The sequence below is a fragment of the Rhincodon typus genome, chromosome 1 (assembly GCF_021869965.1).
Source record: "Rhincodon typus isolate 14 chromosome 1, sRhiTyp1.1, whole genome shotgun sequence".
NCBI lineage: Eukaryota > Metazoa > Chordata > Chondrichthyes > Orectolobiformes > Rhincodontidae > Rhincodon > Rhincodon typus.
Window position 1 is genome coordinate 23,082,159 of NC_063332.1, and position 18,075 is coordinate 23,100,233.

Sequence of the window (18,075 nt, forward strand, 5' to 3'; positions counted from 1 at the left end):
TAAACAAAATTAGAGAAAAAAGGAAGAGCAAAAAAGAGAAAGAAAGAGAGGCCCAAGTGAACATAGATCCCTTAGAAAATGAGACTGGGGAAACCAATAATGGGGAACCTGAAAATGGCATGTGTTGAAGAAGTTATCAATTTGAACAGAAGAGGGCACGAATAACATTCGAAAAATTAGGAAAGAAGAAATTACAGGCAAACCCACAGGGCCAAAAGCCAATGGGTTGCATACTGGGATTTTAGAAGAAAGTAGCTAGTGAGATAATGGATGCACTGGCAGTAACTGTCCAAGGATCCTTAGATTTTGGAAAAGTCCCAGAGAATTAGAACCCTATTTATGTATTCAAAACATGGAGCGAGGCAATAAAAAAAAAGGTAATTCTAAGCAGTTGGTTTAACATCTGTTCTTGGGAAAGTGTTAGTCTTTTATAAAAGGTTGCAATAGCAGAGCATTTAGAACTACACATCTTACTAAGTAGCTTGATTATAATAAGAGCACACCAGGTTGGGGGTGGTGTATTAGCATGGATAGAAAATTAGTTAACGATTAGAAGAGAGTGTGTTGGAGGAGGGGCACTTTCAAGATGATCACCTGTAACGAGTGGGGTTTCACAGGTGTCAATATTTGAGCCATAATTATTTAAAATACCTATGAATGACTTGATTGAGGAAAGCGTAAGTACTATCTGAAATAATTCCACGAAGGCTGGTATCCCGTCACCAAGTCACACTTTATTTACACCTGCACAGTACGTGACACTGACCCAGCTAGCTCAGAGCCAGCACCTACAGTAAGCAGAACTCCTGACATTCCAATTATATCAGTTAGCCAGGGCTCCCTGACTGTTAACCTGGTCCAATCAGGGAACTCATTCAATGAGGCCCACCTGGCTGACCTTGCTCCAAACACTACACTATCGCCAAGTTTGCCAAGGAGACAAAAATAGGTGGCAAGGCAAGTGGTGAGGTTGACATGCTGTCTGCAGAGGGATACAGGCAGGTTAAAACAAGTGGACAAAGACTTGGCAAATAGAATATAGTGCAGGGAAATGAGGGGAAGAATAGAACAGCTAAATATTATTTAAATAGCAAATATAGCAGAAAAGCTGCAGGACAATATAGGGTGTCTTCACGCATGAATCACAAAAAGCTTGCATCCAACTGGGTAACAGAGAAGGCTGATTATCTGTTACACTTTGTTTCTGCCCCAGTGGCATGGAGTTTAAAAATTGGGGAAGTCTTATGAAAACAATACAAAGCAGTGGTGAGACTACAGTAGTTTTAAAGGAACAGTTTGGTTCCTTCATCCAAGGAAACATACAATGGTGTTGTGAACAGTCCAATGTTGATTCTGGGTTTGATCCCAAGTACGGAGGAGATTTTTGTGAAGAGAAGTCAAATAATTTGGGCTTGTAATAACTGGAATGAAGAATGAGACCTTACTGAAACTTAAAATTATTAGGGGACTTGACAGGGTACATGTGGATAGGGGAGGGTATAAGGCCAGAGGGCATAATCTCAGAAAGAGGGGTCATTTACGACAGTGGAGGAGAAATTTCTTCTCTCAGAATAATACATCTGTGAAACTGTCAAGGCTGAGTCATTAAGCATATTCAAGGCTGAGACAGACGGATTTTTAACCAGCATGGGAATCAGTGGTTATGGGAGGAAAGGCAGCGACATGAAGTTGAGGACTGTCAGATCAGCCACGATCTTATTGCATTGCAGAGCAAACTGGACGGGTTGAATGGCCCAGTTCTCTTCCAAAAGCTGAATCAGAGATAGTAGGAACTGCAGATGCTGGAGAATCCGAGACAACAAGGTGCAGGGTTGGATGAACACAGCAGGCCAAGCAGCATCATAGGAGCAGAAAGGCTGACGTTTCGGGCCTAGAATCCCCCTCGTCCTCACGTACCACCCCACCAACCTCCAGATCCAACACATCATCCACTTGCAATCCGACCCCACCAAAGACATCTTTCCCTCCCCACCCTTATTTGCTTTCCGGAGGGACCACTCTCTCCGTGACTCCCTTGTCCGCTCCACACTCCCCTCCAGCCCCACCACACCCGGCACTTTTCCCTGCAACCGCAGGAAGTGCTACACCTGCCCCCATACCTCCTCCCTCACCCCCATCCCGGGCCCCAAGAAGACTTTCCACATCAAGCAGATGTTCACCTGCACATCTGCCAATGTGGTATACTGCATCCGCTGTACCCGGTGTGGCTTCCTCTACATCGGGGAAACCAAGCGGAGGCTCGGGGACCGCTTTGCAGAACACCTACGCTCGGTTCGCAATAAACAACTGCACCTCCCAGTCGCGAACCATTTCAACTCCCCCTCCCATTCCTCAGACAGGCCTGGGCCTCCTGCAGTGCCACAACGATGCCACCCGAAGGTTACAGGAACAGCAACTCATATTCCGCTTGGGAACCCTGCAGCCCAATGGTATCAATGTGGATTTCACAAGTTTCAAAATCTCCCCTCCCCCTACCGCATCCCAAAACCAGTCCAGCTCGTCCCCGCCTCCCTAACCTGTTCTTCCTCCCACCTATCCCCTCCTCCCACCTCAAGTCCCACCCCCATCTCCTACCTACTAACCTCATCCCGCCCCCTTGACCTGTCCATCCTCCCTGGACTGACCTATCCCTTCCCTAACTCCCCACCTACACTCACCTTTACTAGCTCCATCCCCGCCTCTTCGACCTGTTTGTTTCCTCTCCACCTATCCTCTCCTCTATCCACCTCCCACTCTCCCTATTTATTTCAGAACCCTCTTCCCCTCCCCCTTTTCTGATGAAGGGTCTAGGCCCAAAACGTCAGCCTTTCTGCTCCTCTGATGCTGCTTGGCCTGCTGTGTTCATCCAGCCCTGCACCTTGTTGTCTCTTCCAAAAGCTGATGGTTTTACTACTTAGACAGTAAACTGTTTCAAGGCATCCCATTGTTGGTTTAAAGAAAAACTTAATTTAAGCTTTTTTGCTAATTTCCTTATTTCCTTGTACTTGGGCTATAAAATAATGGCATGGATGCATTACAGCTTGGTATGGCAACTGCATTGTCGAAGACTGCCAGAAATTACAGAGAGATGTGCACGCAGCCCAATCCATCACGCAAACCTGCCTTCATCCATCCTACTCAGTCTATATTTCCCGCTGCCTCAGAAAAGCAGCCAACATAGTCAAAGACCCCTCCCACCCTGGCTATATTCTCTTGCACGTGGCAGAAGATACAAAAAAAAGCTTGTAAACATGTACCAACAGATTTAAGAACAATTTCTTCCCTGCTGTTAGCAGACTTTTGAGTGGACCTCTCATATTAGAGTTGATCTATCTCTGCACCTTCTCTGTAGCTGTAACATTATATTCTGCATTCTGTTTTATTATCCTAATGTATTTATGCAAGGTGCAATTTGCCTGGTTAGCATGCATAATAATATTTTTCGCTGTATCTCGGTACAAGTGACAATAATCAATCAAATCAACTCAAACCAAACCAAACCAAACCACACCACACCACTGTCCTGATATGGATGGAGCAAATGGATGCACCAATTTGCTCCATGACTGGAAATGCATTTAAAAAGGAACGACTATCCACAGAAATGTCACAGCTGCAGCAGAACCAGAATTTCAATATCTGAATCTGAAAACAACACTCAGCAAATACAATGTACACTATCTCTAATTTAAAAATTGTTCCTGGATATCCATGGTGCCCCATGTCTGTGGCTGAAGCCTGCCTTTTTATTCTCTCATGGAACACAGGTGTCACTGGTTGGGCCATGTCTCCTTCTGGTTGTAAATTGCATGGTGATTTTGGAGTTATGCAGAGTATCATGCTAGTTCTGTTTGAGCTCCAGGCAATAGGTAAGCAAGTTCAGAGAAGGCACAAGAGGTTTCAAACAACCACAAGCAAATTCAATCATTTTCTAAACAGAACCTCCCCATTCACAAAGTTACCATCTCCCGACAGATTAAAATCAGACCTGCTCCAATGTTGGTGTCACCAAATGTTGGTTACTGCAAGTAGGACTCAGAATTGAGCTTCTTAACCCACTCAGTGGCAACATTATTCTGGCAACTTCCAAAGTACAACTTGGCATTTGACCATTGGTGACCAGCATCAAGTTCCTCAGAGGGACGATAACTGATGGCCGACCTTGAGATTCCCACATAAATGCGATAGTCAAGAAGGCACAAAAATGCCTCTTCTTCCTCAAGCGGCTCAGGCAATTTGGCAAGCCCATACGTGTCCCTCACCAACTTCACAGACGCACCATTGAAAGTATAATGTCCAGGTGCATAATAGCCTGCTATGGCAACTCTCAGCCCAGGACCGTAGGAAACTACAGACAGTAATATGCACATCCCAGACCATTACAGAAGCCAACCTTACATGGCGTGCTGCTGCAGAAAGGCAGCCAACATGAAAAGAGCCATTGCACCCTGATAATAATCTCCTACAAATCTCTTTCGTCAGTCGGAAGATACAGAAGCCTGAACACACACACAGGTTCAGGAACAGCTTGTTTCCAGCCATTATCAGACTGTTGAATGGACTCTAGCCTCAAAGAACGTAACCTGTATGTCTCTAAGTCTTTTTGATCTGTACATCCTTTGCTTGTTGTGATCTGGCTGTACTGCTCATAAACAAAGCTTTTCACTGTATTTCGATACACGTGTCAATAAAATCAAATCAAATCATTGCGCTCCACTGAAGAAAATTCTAAAACTATGAAAATATCAACTAAGCTATCAACATGATAGCATGCTGTTGACTGCAAACATTATGGGATGCATCAGCAATTTCACCTTTGCAGGAAAATGTGGGACTGAGCAAACAAAGTGAACGCAAGCACATGATGTATTTCAATAAACACCGTGTCCTGGTTAATTAGATTCTCAGTGTCAGCAAATGTGCTGAAACAAAACCCATCAGGTTTAATGATATACTATACTCCCTTCCCACTTAAAAATAACATGTCTTTTATTAATGTATAAACATACGTAATTTCCCAAAATATAATACAATTAAACCAATATTTATGATCGAAGAATGGAGCAGACTCAAAGGCCAAACTGCCTAATACTATTCCTCTATCGATGGTCTTAATATTAATGGTGTGTGATGTTTAACAGGCTGTATTGCAAATATGCTTTATTCAAATCAGAACCCAAACATATATAGCCGAAATAAGTGATTTAAGTGTTAAAACAAATCTTGTTTTTCTTTTAACAAAAGTATGCCAACAGAAATATCTCGCAATGACATCTATAAAAAGTAATGAAAAGCAACTTTCCCCCCCCACCGCCACCCCCAACCCCTTTTCAACCTACTTACTTTCAATTAACCTGGCTTAATTTTTCTGTCTGGTTATCTCCTTCAATTATCTTGACTGCTCCCTCAACGTCACTGACTGGGATTCACAGATAACTCAAAGTTGGGAGAAACCTGTCTTTGTGCAAAAACGTTTTGAGATTTGCCACAATCTGGTGCCTTGCAATATTTAGTATCACTGATGGGCCATCAAAATCAACACCAGTATCAAAAGTATGGCCGTCAATACAGTACTCCCTTCTTTGACTCAAATCCAGCATTTGGAAGCAGAAGTAGGCAATTTAGCCTTTCCAGACTGCTCCACCATTTATTCAATAAGACTGAGGCTGATCCGATTATGGCAGACCCTAAAGTTGGGTTGAGGCCCTATCATAACCCTCGACTTTCTTGCCCATTAAAAACTCTTTGGTTTTGATCAAATTCAATGGGCAAGGAAGTCGAGGGTTATGACAGAGCCTCAACCCAACTTTAGGGTCTGCCATAATGTTCAAGGTGTTCAATACACAAAGTAGGAACAGGAATAGGTCATTCAACCCTCTGAGCCTGCTCCACCAACATGATCACTGCGGATCATCCTGCGCAGTACCCTCTTCCCACACCCTTTGATCCCTTTAGCCCCAAAAACTAAACCTAACTCTCCCTTGAAAACTTAAAGTCAGCATCCTACTACAAGTACATGCATAATGTACTTTAGTTCAAACACTCTAACCCTGGCAACATCCTTGTAAATATTTTCTGAACCCTTTCAAGTTTTACAGCATCTTTCCTGTAGCAAAGAGACCAGAATTGAATGCAGTATTCCAAAAGCAGCCTAAACAATGTCCTGTATAGCCGCAATATGACCTCCCAACTCCTTTACTCAATGCACTGACCAGTAAAGGCAAGCATACCAAACACCAGTTTCACTACCCTGTGTTCCTGTGACTCCGCTTTCAAGGAACTATGAGCCTGCACCCCAAGGTCCCTTTGTTCAGCAACAGTCCCCAGGAGCTTACCATTAAGCATACAAGTCCTACGCTGATTTGCCTTTCCAAAATGTAGCACCTCACATTTATCTAGATTAAACTCCATCTGCCACTCCTGGCCCATCGGCACATCTTATCAAGGTCCCACTGTACTTTCATTTTATTCTGTAACGTCTGTTTTCTTTGCTTTCAAAATCCTCTCAACCTGCTCTTGCATCAAATGATTAATATTCACTGTGCATTTGATGACCCAGGTGTGTTAAACATGACACCATGATGGAACACTTGGGCTTTTTAGCTTCGATATCAGAGTCTAGAAGCTAACCTAAGATTGAATTCAATTACTCTTTCCCTATCTGACCAGTAATTAGATCATCTTCTGAGATAGAGTACACACTTTCATCCCACATAGCACCTGATCCCTGACACCTTGAACACTGCATAAGTAGCAGACACCCCAAATGATAACCTATTATACTGATACAACATGGACAAGAATGGTTAAAGACAAAAAGATCATAAAATGTGTGATGAAATTAAATGACTTTATGAAACACAACACTTCTATGCAATTTCAAGTGGGTAGAGACATTACTTTTTGTACTTACATCTGTGAGCATCAAGAATGTGGGCCATTTGTCTAAAGCCAAAGTGGCCTCCGCATTTTAACATACAAAGCTGGTAGTATAGACTTCATTCTATATTACAAACTCAAACAGAGCATGACCTTGCTGAATCAAGTCCATGCAAAGCAAAGCGCAAGAACTACAGCAATGTTTGACAAGTTATTTTACAGTGCAACTCATTTAACCTTCACAACAGAACTAGATATGGACAAAGATTGACCCTTCCAGCGACGCCCACATCCTATAAATAAAAATAGCTAACACACACACCCCTAGACAGTTAACATGACCCCAGAGCCAGCAGTAACAAAACAGCAATGAAGCATCACAACTGCTGGTAAGTTATTAAGATCAACATTTAGAAGCATGAAATATGCAAGTGTTTTTAAAAGTACTTGCAAAACAAAAAAAAAATTATTTTGCTCACTCACGAATTTCACATGACAAAATTTTCCTAACCTATCTCTTTCCCCATCCTCACTCCACCCCTTACATGAAATTTCTCCACTTGGCCTGTTTGCATGGGAGCTGCAATGGAAAAGCTACAATAATGGCAATGGATAAAAAGGCATTTTAAAAAAAAAGGAAACATATTATAAATCAGGCTCAAAACTTTAAACTTTGCTTGACATGGGATAGTAGTAGCCATCAGGGCCCAAACTCTCTTCCCCACTCTTGCCTCATCACTACCATCCCACTGATGGCCTAGATTCCAAACACCAGGCATCACCTCCACCACTCATCCCAACTTCCACCCTTGAAGTTGGTGGCCCTTGAACCTCCCACCTAAGCAACTCACTCCTCAAGGCTTGAGCAGAAAAACAGCATCATCTCTTTCACCCAAAATTACTCAATTACCCAAAACAAGAGAAAGCTACGTAGGAACCAGTGGCAGGCAATGGAGGGAGTGAAGTGACAGCTCCCCAAGGTCAGGCCGAAGTTGACAACAAAACTAGAAAGGACAGAATTCCGTGACCCAAAATTCGCAATTCCAATGAATGGTGGAAATTTCTCATTTGTGGACAAAACCTTTTGCTCTTCACTCTAATTTGACAGGTCGACTTTACCAAACATGAATCCACTGATGATGATACATACCCACTACTTAATCATCTTATTTGCCATTTGCTACACATCTCCTCAAAGTCAAAAATAAGTACTTGCTTTTTGAATCACAAATGCAGTCCATTCACTTCTCCAATCCCCATATACAGATCTTACTGCTTCTAACTGTGCACAAGGCACGAGACTAACCTTGCTAAATATTAGCTGCATATGATCTTTTATCTTGACTTCATCCTTGCAATGGCTAATTTTATTGTTTGGTCCTCCTTGCTCAGAAGCCACTTTTTTAAAAAGCACTTAAATGCGAGAGCCACTCTTCCTGCTCATACTAGAAATCACTCAGTCCAGTCTAACATTATTGCCTTAAGTCAATTTCTTTCTGGGAAATCGTATTTTCTCCTGCTACTCCCACTAATAGCAGATGTCAAAATTCCACACAAACACTAACTTCATCTGACACTGGAAAACTCCTTTTGGAATTAACGGTCAGCGTCACACAAGTTGTGTGCAGGAAATAGTGGTTTTGAGACTTCTTGCAATCCCCTTCTAAGTTGTCAATGGTGCAATTAAGTTCAGAATCTCTCAAGTCACACCTTTACTTGGGGACCCTTCTACTTTCATCTGGTTAAAAGCTGATCCAAATGGTGACTACAGAATAGAGGTAATGGTCAACAATACCCATCTGGTTCACTAAATAAACATATGCAGAGACTGTCGGAGGAATTCCCCAGCAGAAGAAAACAGAGTTCATGTTTTGAGTCTGGCTATCCTTTTTCAGTGTTTGCCCCACTCAGCACCGAATTATTGCAATACAATACACTGGAGGATATTCTCAAGGTGAAGACACTTTTGTTTCCACAAGGACTGTGTGGTGGTCACTCTTCTCAATTACTGTTATGGACAGATGCACTCAATATAGGTATCTGGTGAGGACAAGGTCAAATAGTTTTCCCCTTTTTTGGTTCCCTCATCACATGCTGTAGGCCCAGTCTAGCAGCTATGTTCTTTGGGACTGGACTCGCTTGGTCAGTAGTGGAGTTACGACTCTTGTTGGCATTTGAAATCCCCCATACAGAATGAGGGAATCTGGAACGTGAGTCAGTCATTCTGCCCTGTCATGAGGAGATAGATGAGGAAGAGAAAAATCAGTCTGAGGCCCATGCGTATATATTGAAAATATAGCCAGGGACATCCACATATTGATTATTGTAGCACTGCACTAAACGCCTGAAAATTTGAGGGGGAGACCCCCGTTCATCACTACTTCCCACTGTCAACTGCCCAAGTGGCTGGGAAGAGAAAAGGTTCGAGACCTCCAAACCAGACTCCCATTGGTTAGGCCGGATCTTATGTCAGCTCATCCCAGTTACACTAACAGTTCTTAATCACCCATTAAGCCTCTCATCCGTGCAGATGAGGGCCATCCACAACAGTTAATCTGAAAATTAACTAAACTTGTTCCAAGCATTAGATATTTTTCAAGCATTCTTAAGACACTGAATGTTAGGCCCTAAAATTAGGGCTCATTATGCTCAAAAAGTTGCGAGCCATTAACAGATTAAATAAGCTAGCTCTAGCATTTAGAAACCATTGGATTGATTTTAAAAAATCTATTGGTGTAATTTAAAAAAAACTCAATGTTTAAACAATTTCCTGTCTTGATCAACAAGACAGCAAATTTGACATTGATGTGTTAGACATTAGACATAGGAGCAGATATTAGGCCATTCAGCTCCACCATTCAATCATGGCTGATACGTTTCTCAACCCCATTCTCCCGCAACAGTTGATCCCCTTGACAATCAAGAACCTATCTATCTCTGTCTTAAATATACTCAATGACCTGGCCGCCACAGCTTTCTGTGGCAATGAATTCCATAGATTCACTACTCTCTGGCTAAAGAAGTTTCTCCTTATTTCCATTCTAAAACATCTTCCATTTACCCTAACGCTGGGCCCTCAGGTCTGGTCTGTCCCACCAATGGATGCATCTTCCCAACATCCACTCTGTCCAGGCCATTCAGTATTCTGCAAGTTTCAATTAGATCCCCCCCTCATCCTTCTCAACTCCAATGAGCATAGTCGCAGAGTCCTCAAACGTTCCTCATTCGTTAAGCTTGTCATTCCTGGGACCATTCATGTGAACCTCCTCTGAACCCGTTCTAAGACCAGTACATCCTTCCTGAGATATGGGGGCCCAAAACTGTGCACAATACTCTAAATATGGCCTGACCAGGGCCTTTATAAAGCCTCAGTAGTACATCCCTGTTTTTATATTCCAGTCTCCTCAAAATAAATGCCAACATTGCATTTGCCTTCCTAACGAACAACTCAACCCACAAGTTTATATTAAGAGAATCCTGGACTAGAATTCCCAAGTCTCTTTGCACTTCAGATTTCTGAATTTTCTCCCCATTTAAAAAATATTCCATGCTTCTATTCTTTCTACCAAAGTGCACGAACTCACACTTTCCAACAGTGCATTCCAACTTCCATTTCTTTGCCCACTCTCCTAACCTGAAATCCTTCTGCAGCCTCCCCACATCCTCAATACTACCTGTCCCTCCACCCATCTTTGTCTCGTCCACAAACTTAGCCAGAATGCCCTCAGTTCCTTCATCTAGATCATTAATGTACAAAGTGAAAAGTTGTGGTCCCAACACTGACCCTTGTGGAACATTACTTGTCACAGGCTGCCATCCTGAGAAAGACCCCTTTATCCCCATTCTCTGCTTTCTGCCAGACAGCCAATCTTCTATCCATGCTAGCACCTTGCCTCTAACACCATGGGCCCTTACCTTACTCAGCAGCCTCCTGTGCGGCACCTTGTCAAAGACCTTCTGGAAGTCCAGGTAGATAACATCCATTGACTCTCCTTGGTCTAATATGCTCGTTACTTAGTCAAAGAATTCTAACAAATCTGTGAGGCATGACCTACCCTTGATGAAGCCATGGTGACCCTGCCCTATTTGACTATACCCTTCCAAGTATTCAGAAATCTTATCCTTCACAAAGGACTCCAAAATCTTACCAACAACCGAGGTCAGGCTAACGGCCGGTAAGTTTCAGTCTTTTGCCTTTTTAAACAGGGGTGTCACGTTAGTGATTTTCCAGTCCTCTGGGACCATCCCTGACTGTAGCGATTCCTGAAAGATCACCACCAATGTCTCCGCTATCTCTTCAGAACTCTGGGGTGTTGTCCATCTGATCTTGGCGATTTATCCACCTCCAGACCTTTCAGATTTTCCAGAATATTCTCATTAATTATGGCACTCAGCTCTGACCCCTGACTGTCTCAAATTTTTGGGATATTACTCGTGTCTTCACTGTGAAGACTGACGCAAAGTAACTATTCAGTTCCTCAGCCATTTCCTTGTTCCCCACTACTATCTCTCCAGCAATCTAATGTCTGCTTTTGCCTCTCTTTTGCCCTTTATATTACTGGCCAGCTTACCCTCATATTTCATCTTCTCCCTCTTTATTTCTTTTATTGTTGTCCTCTGTTGGTCTTTGTAAACTTCCCAATCCTCTGGCTTCCTACTGCCCTTCACCACATTATATGCTTTCCTCTTTTTATTTTATGCTATCCCTGACTTCCCTAGTCAGGCACAGTTGCCTCATGGTCCCTGGACCATGTTTCTTTTTCTTGTATATAATTCCAGTGTTTTTTTTTAACCTTTGTGGTTCCTCAACTCTTACCTATACAGATTCTACACCATCTGACCCTACTTCGTTCCTTGCTATTGATTTAATACCATTTCTTACTAATAAGGCAACCGAAACCCCTCTGCCCACCTGCCTATCTTTTTGATAAGATGTACTCCTTGGATATTCAGCTCCTAATCGTGATCCCCTTGCAGCCATGTCTCCATGATACCCACCAAATCATATCTGCCAATTTTGATCTGTGCCACAAGCTCATTTATCTTCTTTCTTATACAGTGTGCATTCAGACGTGACACCTTCAGTCCTGTATTAACCGTCCCTCTTCTCATTGTCATTCATTTATCCAATGTGCTTGAAGTTTGATTCCTAACCATTTTCAAACACTCTATCCTATTTGTATCTGTGCTGGAGACTTTAATATCCTCTCCAGAGTTTTTCTTTCCTGTCATTTTTTTCATATTTTTCCAAGCAGTGGAATCTACCCTGACAAATGTTAGCCTATTGCTTTGTTCCCCACTCGGTGTGTGTGTGTGTGTGTGTGTGTGTGTGTGTGTGTGTGTGTGGGGGGGGGGGGCGTTTCCCCTCCCTTCCCCACCCACTCTCTAGTTTAAAGTCCTGTTGACCAGCCTATTTACCCTTCTCACAGAACATTGGTCCCAGCTCAATTCAGGTGGAGACCGCCCCAGTTAGTAATCGCATGCACACCAGTCAGAAGGTCACGTATCCACTTAGAAGTTTCACCACATAATTTAGGCTAAGACTGCAGAGCAGAACTGAAGAATGCAGTAGTGTTGGTTTCTGCTTCAGTTGTGTCAGCATAATCGCGATTGCTTGCATTCTGCCAATCCCTTTTCCTTGTTCTGAACACAGTTAACAATGTGACAATGATCTGATAACCTTTCTTCCTCCCCGCCCCAACCCACCCGATGCTAATCATAGGATTAATGCTGGCCAGGGTGCTGGGATAACTCCTCTGTCCTTCTTCGAAATGCTGCCATGGATCTTTTACATCCATCTGAACAGGCAGATTGGGCCTTCATTTAACATCTTATTTGAGAGACCAAAGTCTCATCTTTTAGAAGAGCTGATAAACCAAAGACCCTTATGCTCATTTCAGATGAATGTAACAATCATTATAATATTCCAGGAAGGCATCCCTGACACACCAGCCAGTATTTGCCCCTGGAAAGTACAGCAGATCAAGTGATCTCAGTGTGCATATTGACAGGCTCTGAAGGTATAGGACAAGTAGATTAGGTGGTTAAAAAGGATAATGGGATACTTGCCTTATTTGCAGAAGCACAGATTATAAGGGCACAATTGCAGTACTACACACGCTAGGTTATAAGGAAGATAACAAGGTGGAGAGTTAGATGAACACAGCAGGCCAAGCAGCATCAGAGGAGCAGGGAAGCTGACGTTTCGGGTCTAGACCCTTCTTCAGAAATGGTGGAGGGGAAGGGGATTCTGAAATAAATAGGGAAGGGGGGGGGGGGGGGGATAGAAGATGGATAGAGGAGCAGATAGGTGGAGAGGAGACGGACAGGTCAAGGAGGCGGGGATGGAGCCACTAAAGGTGAATGTAGGTGGGGAGTTAGGATGGGGGTTGGTCAGTCAAGAGAAGATGGACAATTCAAGGAGATGGGGATGAGGCTGGTAGGTAGGAGATGGGGGTGGGGGTTGGTCAGTGAGGTGGGAGGAGCGGATAGGTGGGAAAAAAGATGGACAGGTCAAGGAAGCGGGGACGAGGTTGGCTGGTTTTGGGATGAGGACGGGATAGGGGAGATTTTGAAGCTTGTGAAGTCCGCATTGATCCCACTGGGCTGCAGGATTCCCAAGCGAAATATGAGGTGCTGTTCCTACAACCTTCGGGTGGCATTGTTGTGGCACTGGAGGAGGCCCAGGATGGACATGTCGTCTAAGGAATGGGAGGGGGGAGTTGAAGAAGTGGTTCGCGACTGGGAGGTGCAGTCGTTTGTCACGAACCGAGCGTAGATGTTCCACAAAGCGGTCTCCAAGCCTCCGCTTAGTTTCCCCGATGTGGCCTCCTCTACATCAGGAATAGCGGATACAAAATACTACATTAGCAGATGTGCAGGTTTAATGTGGAAGGTTTTCTTGGGGCCTGGGATAGGGGTGAGGGGGGAGGTGTAAGGGCAGGTGTAGCACTACCTACGGTTGCAGGGAAAAGTGCCAGGGGTGGTGGGGCTAGTGGGGAGTGTGAAGCGGACAAGGGAGTCACGGAGAGAGCGGTCTCTCCGGAAGGCAGATAACTGTGGGGAGGGATAAATGTCCTTGGTAGTGGGGTCAGATCGCAGGTGATGGGAGTGGCGGAGGATGATATGTTGAATCCCAACGTTGGTGGGGTGGTATGTGAGGACGAGGGGGATTCTGTTTTTGTTGTTATTGCATACAGGGGGTGCGAAGGATGAGTTGCAGGAAACGAGAGATGCAGTCAAGGGCGTTTTCGACTGCTGTGGAGGGGAAGTTGCGGTCCTTGAAAAACGAGAACATCTGGGAAGTCCGGGAGTGGAATGGTGAAAAGGAAGATGTAACTGCAATCAAGAGTGTGTGTGGAGAAGATTTACCAAGACACTGCCTAGGCTGGAGGATCTGAGCTATGAACAAAGATTGGAGTCGTTTTCGATGCTCATCAAATCTGCAGCAAAACAATATTTTGCTTCATTCAAAATGGAGGAGCACATCTAAGAAATGCAAATTTTGACAGTTTTGAACAGGGTAAAACAATTCAGTTTGTTGTTAATAACGAGTGATTTCAATCTACACATAAACTGAAGAAAAAAAAAAAAAATCAGATTTGCAGCACTAACCTGGATGAGGAATTCCTAGCATGCTTTCAAGATGGCTCCTTACGTCAGCGTGTTCTGGAACTGACGAGAGCGCAAATTACACAACATCAAGGACTAAAATACCAAATTTTACATGACAGGATTAGTTCATCTGCAAAGGCACCCCTGGGTAGCAGTGACCACAGTACGACTGAATTATACATCCAATTTGAAAAAGGAAAATATTGGGTCTAAGGCTAACATTTCAACTCTCAGAAGAGGCTCAATAAGTGTGACAAAAGCTGATGTAGAGATGAGGGGACGGATCAACAGAGATGAAGTGACAGTCAAGATGATTTTTCGACATTAATATATTCAAACTTTGAAGGGAGAAAAAAAAAGGAGGACTTAACATCTGTGGTTAAGTATACAATTCAAGGAAAGCATCAAACTTAAAAGGAAAATGCATATAACCACTCGAAGATGGGTCAAAATGATTGATCTGACAAGGCTCCAGCTCCTGCTAGACTACTCCTTTGGTAGCAGATGAGGTGATAAAATACATTGGTATTAGGGTTTCACAAATTTCCCAGATTCAGTGAAGGAAACAGAAATCTATAAACCAAAACAGTTTGGTTTGGGTTCTGGGGAAGCTGTTAAAATTCATTAAAAATTATTTCTGTGCACTTACAAGAATTCAAAAGGTAACTAGAAGGAGTAAGCATGGTTTTAAGTAAGAAATCTTTAACCAATTTACTGGTGTATTGCTGAGAAAGGTCACTTTCTCAAAGCTTAGTGTTGTATTGCACTCAAGAGGACAATTCATTACAGTAACATGCTAATGAATTTCATTGCCACTGTGTGCCAAGTATGTAAGTCATATGTTCCAAAGCCTAATGGATCATATCAAGTAGTATACTCCTTTGGATTTTTCTAACAAGCAAGGTATGATTGCAGCAAATAAGCTCATGTTACAAAGCTCTCTACAATGTCCAACATTGGACAATATTTGCAGGACAATCCTCAATGTGCGAGGAATTGCCAACAACCAATTTAGGATTGTCAGTTGGGCTCACAGTGTGGCACACTTGTGTACTGGAAGTTCTGTATATTACTACACAGGGCCCTGTTCTTTGCACACAAAGAACATATATGCACACCACCTGTTTCACCATAAAACAGTTGACTGCAATTCACTTGGGCATTCTCACAATGCCATGGCCAGAGTTAATTTGCCTGCTTTAAAATTTAATTAAAGACTGGTTCTTAACTGACAATCAGCATTCATGGATGCATTCTCCATTGTATCACTTCCACCATGGACCATCTGCCAACCAACTCGAGAAGCAGTGAGGGAGTAAAGACATGATAGCTAAAATTTACAATTCGCACAAAGATAGGCAGAAAGGCTAATATGAACAAGACATAAAGTCGTAAGTTTACCAGACAGTATTACGTGGGGAAACACGTATTTGTTCATTTTGGCAAGAAAATTTTTAAAAAAAAGTGGGATTAATCGAAACTGGACTCTCACTGCAGAGTTCTGAGATGTCTCTGGATAAGTTTTCCAACTATGCACATGTCCTATTTGTGCTAGTACTTTTATTTTCCTAATTGAATTCCTAAAATTCAAGACAGCAGAAATGGTGCCCATCTCCTGTTCTGTGATTGGAAACACCACACCACAGTTGAAGCTTCACCAATAGGTTCAGAACAGTCAACCTTGCAAGGATACTCCCTTACATCTTGGATCTTGGGCAAAAATAGCAGAGCTGTCCCACAGAGTAGCCAAGTGACCAGACACCTGCAGACTTCAAAACCAGGGACAGTCAATGGTTGCCTATGTTCACCAGGGCTGACAGCAGGGTGACACATCATTATGCGGAAGTGGCTCTGGACATCTTCAATATTGACTGCAGATTCCACAAGGTCTTATGCATCAAGTAAAAATGGGCAAGGAGACCTCTGGTGATTACCACTTGTCCTACTGATAAATCAGTACTCCATATCGAACACCTACTGGAGAATGCACTGAGGGTACCAAGGGCACAGAATATACTTTGCAAGTGGCTTTGTTTCATGACTAGTGATTGAACAATGAAAAACACAGCAGCCTGCAGATGGAGAGAAAACAAACAAGAAAGAAACATCCTTTTCTCACAATTTACCTGTTGCTAGTACATCTGCCCATAACAGCATAGGTAAAGGTGATCAACGCACAGACTTTGTAAAGATGGAGATGAAATCCCACCTTCACACCAAGGTTACCATCCATCATGCTGTGTGGCACAACCATCATGCTAAGTGGGATTGATTCAGAAAACTCAGATTTCTTCATGATGTTAGGATGGGTCAAAACTATCTTGTCAGGGAATGGGAACCTGTGGGGTAAGCGAAACTGGAAAGAAGCAAGACTGCTAAGAGGCAGGTGATAAAGATGCTTGGAAGCATCTTTCTGTATCTGTCTAAAAGACAAAAGAAATAAAAGCTAAGCATTTAGCACAGATAACAAGGTGTACAGCTGGATGAACACAGCAGGCCAAGCAGCATCAGAGAGGCAGGAAGGCTGACGTTTCGGGCCGAGACCCTTCATCAGAAATGGGGGAGGGGAAGGGGATTCTGAAATAAATAGGGAGAGAGGGGGAGGCAGATAGAAGATGGATAGAGAAGATACGTGGAGAGGAAACAGACAGGTCGAAGAGGCGGGGATGGAGCCAGTAAAGGCGAGTGTAGGTGGGGAGTTAGGGAGGGGATAGGTCAGTCCAGGGAGGACGGACAGGTCAAGGGGGCCGGATGAGGTTAGTAGGTAGGAGATGGGGGTACGGCTTGAGGTGGGAGAAAGGACAGGTTAGGGAGGCGGGGACGAGCTGGGCCAGTTTTGGGACGCGATAGGGCGAGGAGAGATTTTGAAGCTTGTGAAATCCACATTGATACCATTGGGCTGCAGGGTTCCCAAGCGGAATATGAGTTGCTGTTCCTGTAACCTTCAGGTGGCATCATTGTGGCACTGCAGGAGGCCCAGGATGGACATGTCATCTGAGGAATGGGAGGGGGAGTTGAAATGGTTCGCGAGTGGGAGGTGCAGTTGTTTATTGTGAACCGAGCGTAGGTGTTCTGCAAAGCGGTCCTCAAGCCTCCGCTTGGTTTCCCCGATGTAGAGGAGGCCACAACAGGTACAGCGGATGCAGTATACAACATTGGCAGATGTGCAGGTGAACATCTGCTTGATGAGGAAAGTCCTCTTGGGGCCTGGGATAGGGGTGGGGGTGGAGGAGGAGGTGTGGGGGCAGGTGTAGCATTTCCTGCGGTTGCAGGGAAAAGTGCCGGGTGTGGTGGGGCTGGAGGGGAGTGTGGAGCGGACAAGGGAGTCATGGAGAGAGTGGTCCCTCCGGAAAGCAGATAAAGGGTGGGGAGGGAAAAACGTATTTGGTGGTGGGGTCGGACTGCAGATAGCGGAAGTGTCGGAGGATGATGTGTTGGATCCGGAGGTTGGTGGGGTGGTATGTGAGGACAAGGGGGATTCTTTTTTGGTTGTTATTGCAGGGACGGGGTGTGAGGGATGAGTTGCGGGAAATGCGGGAGACACGGTCGAGGGCGTTCTCGACCACTGGGGGGGGTGGGGAG

The 18,075-nt window shown here is 43.9% G+C and overlaps 1 protein-coding gene across 8 annotated transcripts in view; it reads right to left on the minus strand.

Moving 5' to 3' along the window:
* ctbp1 (C-terminal binding protein 1) overlaps positions 1 to 18,075 on the minus strand; it is a 326,742-nt gene that overhangs the window by 144,084 nt on the left and 164,583 nt on the right. The window contains exon 2 of one of the 8 annotated variants that reach the window (XM_048599913.1): positions 14,494 to 14,553. The exons of 6 other annotated variants lie outside the window; for them this stretch is intronic. In XM_048599913.1, the coding sequence (XP_048455870.1) occupies positions 14,494 to 14,515 (22 nt within the window). In that variant the 5' untranslated portion in view covers positions 14,516 to 14,553. Of the gene's footprint in view, positions 1 to 14,493; positions 14,554 to 18,075 lie in introns of those variants that run through there. One more of the 8 variants, XM_048599901.1, reaches the window with a different exon arrangement.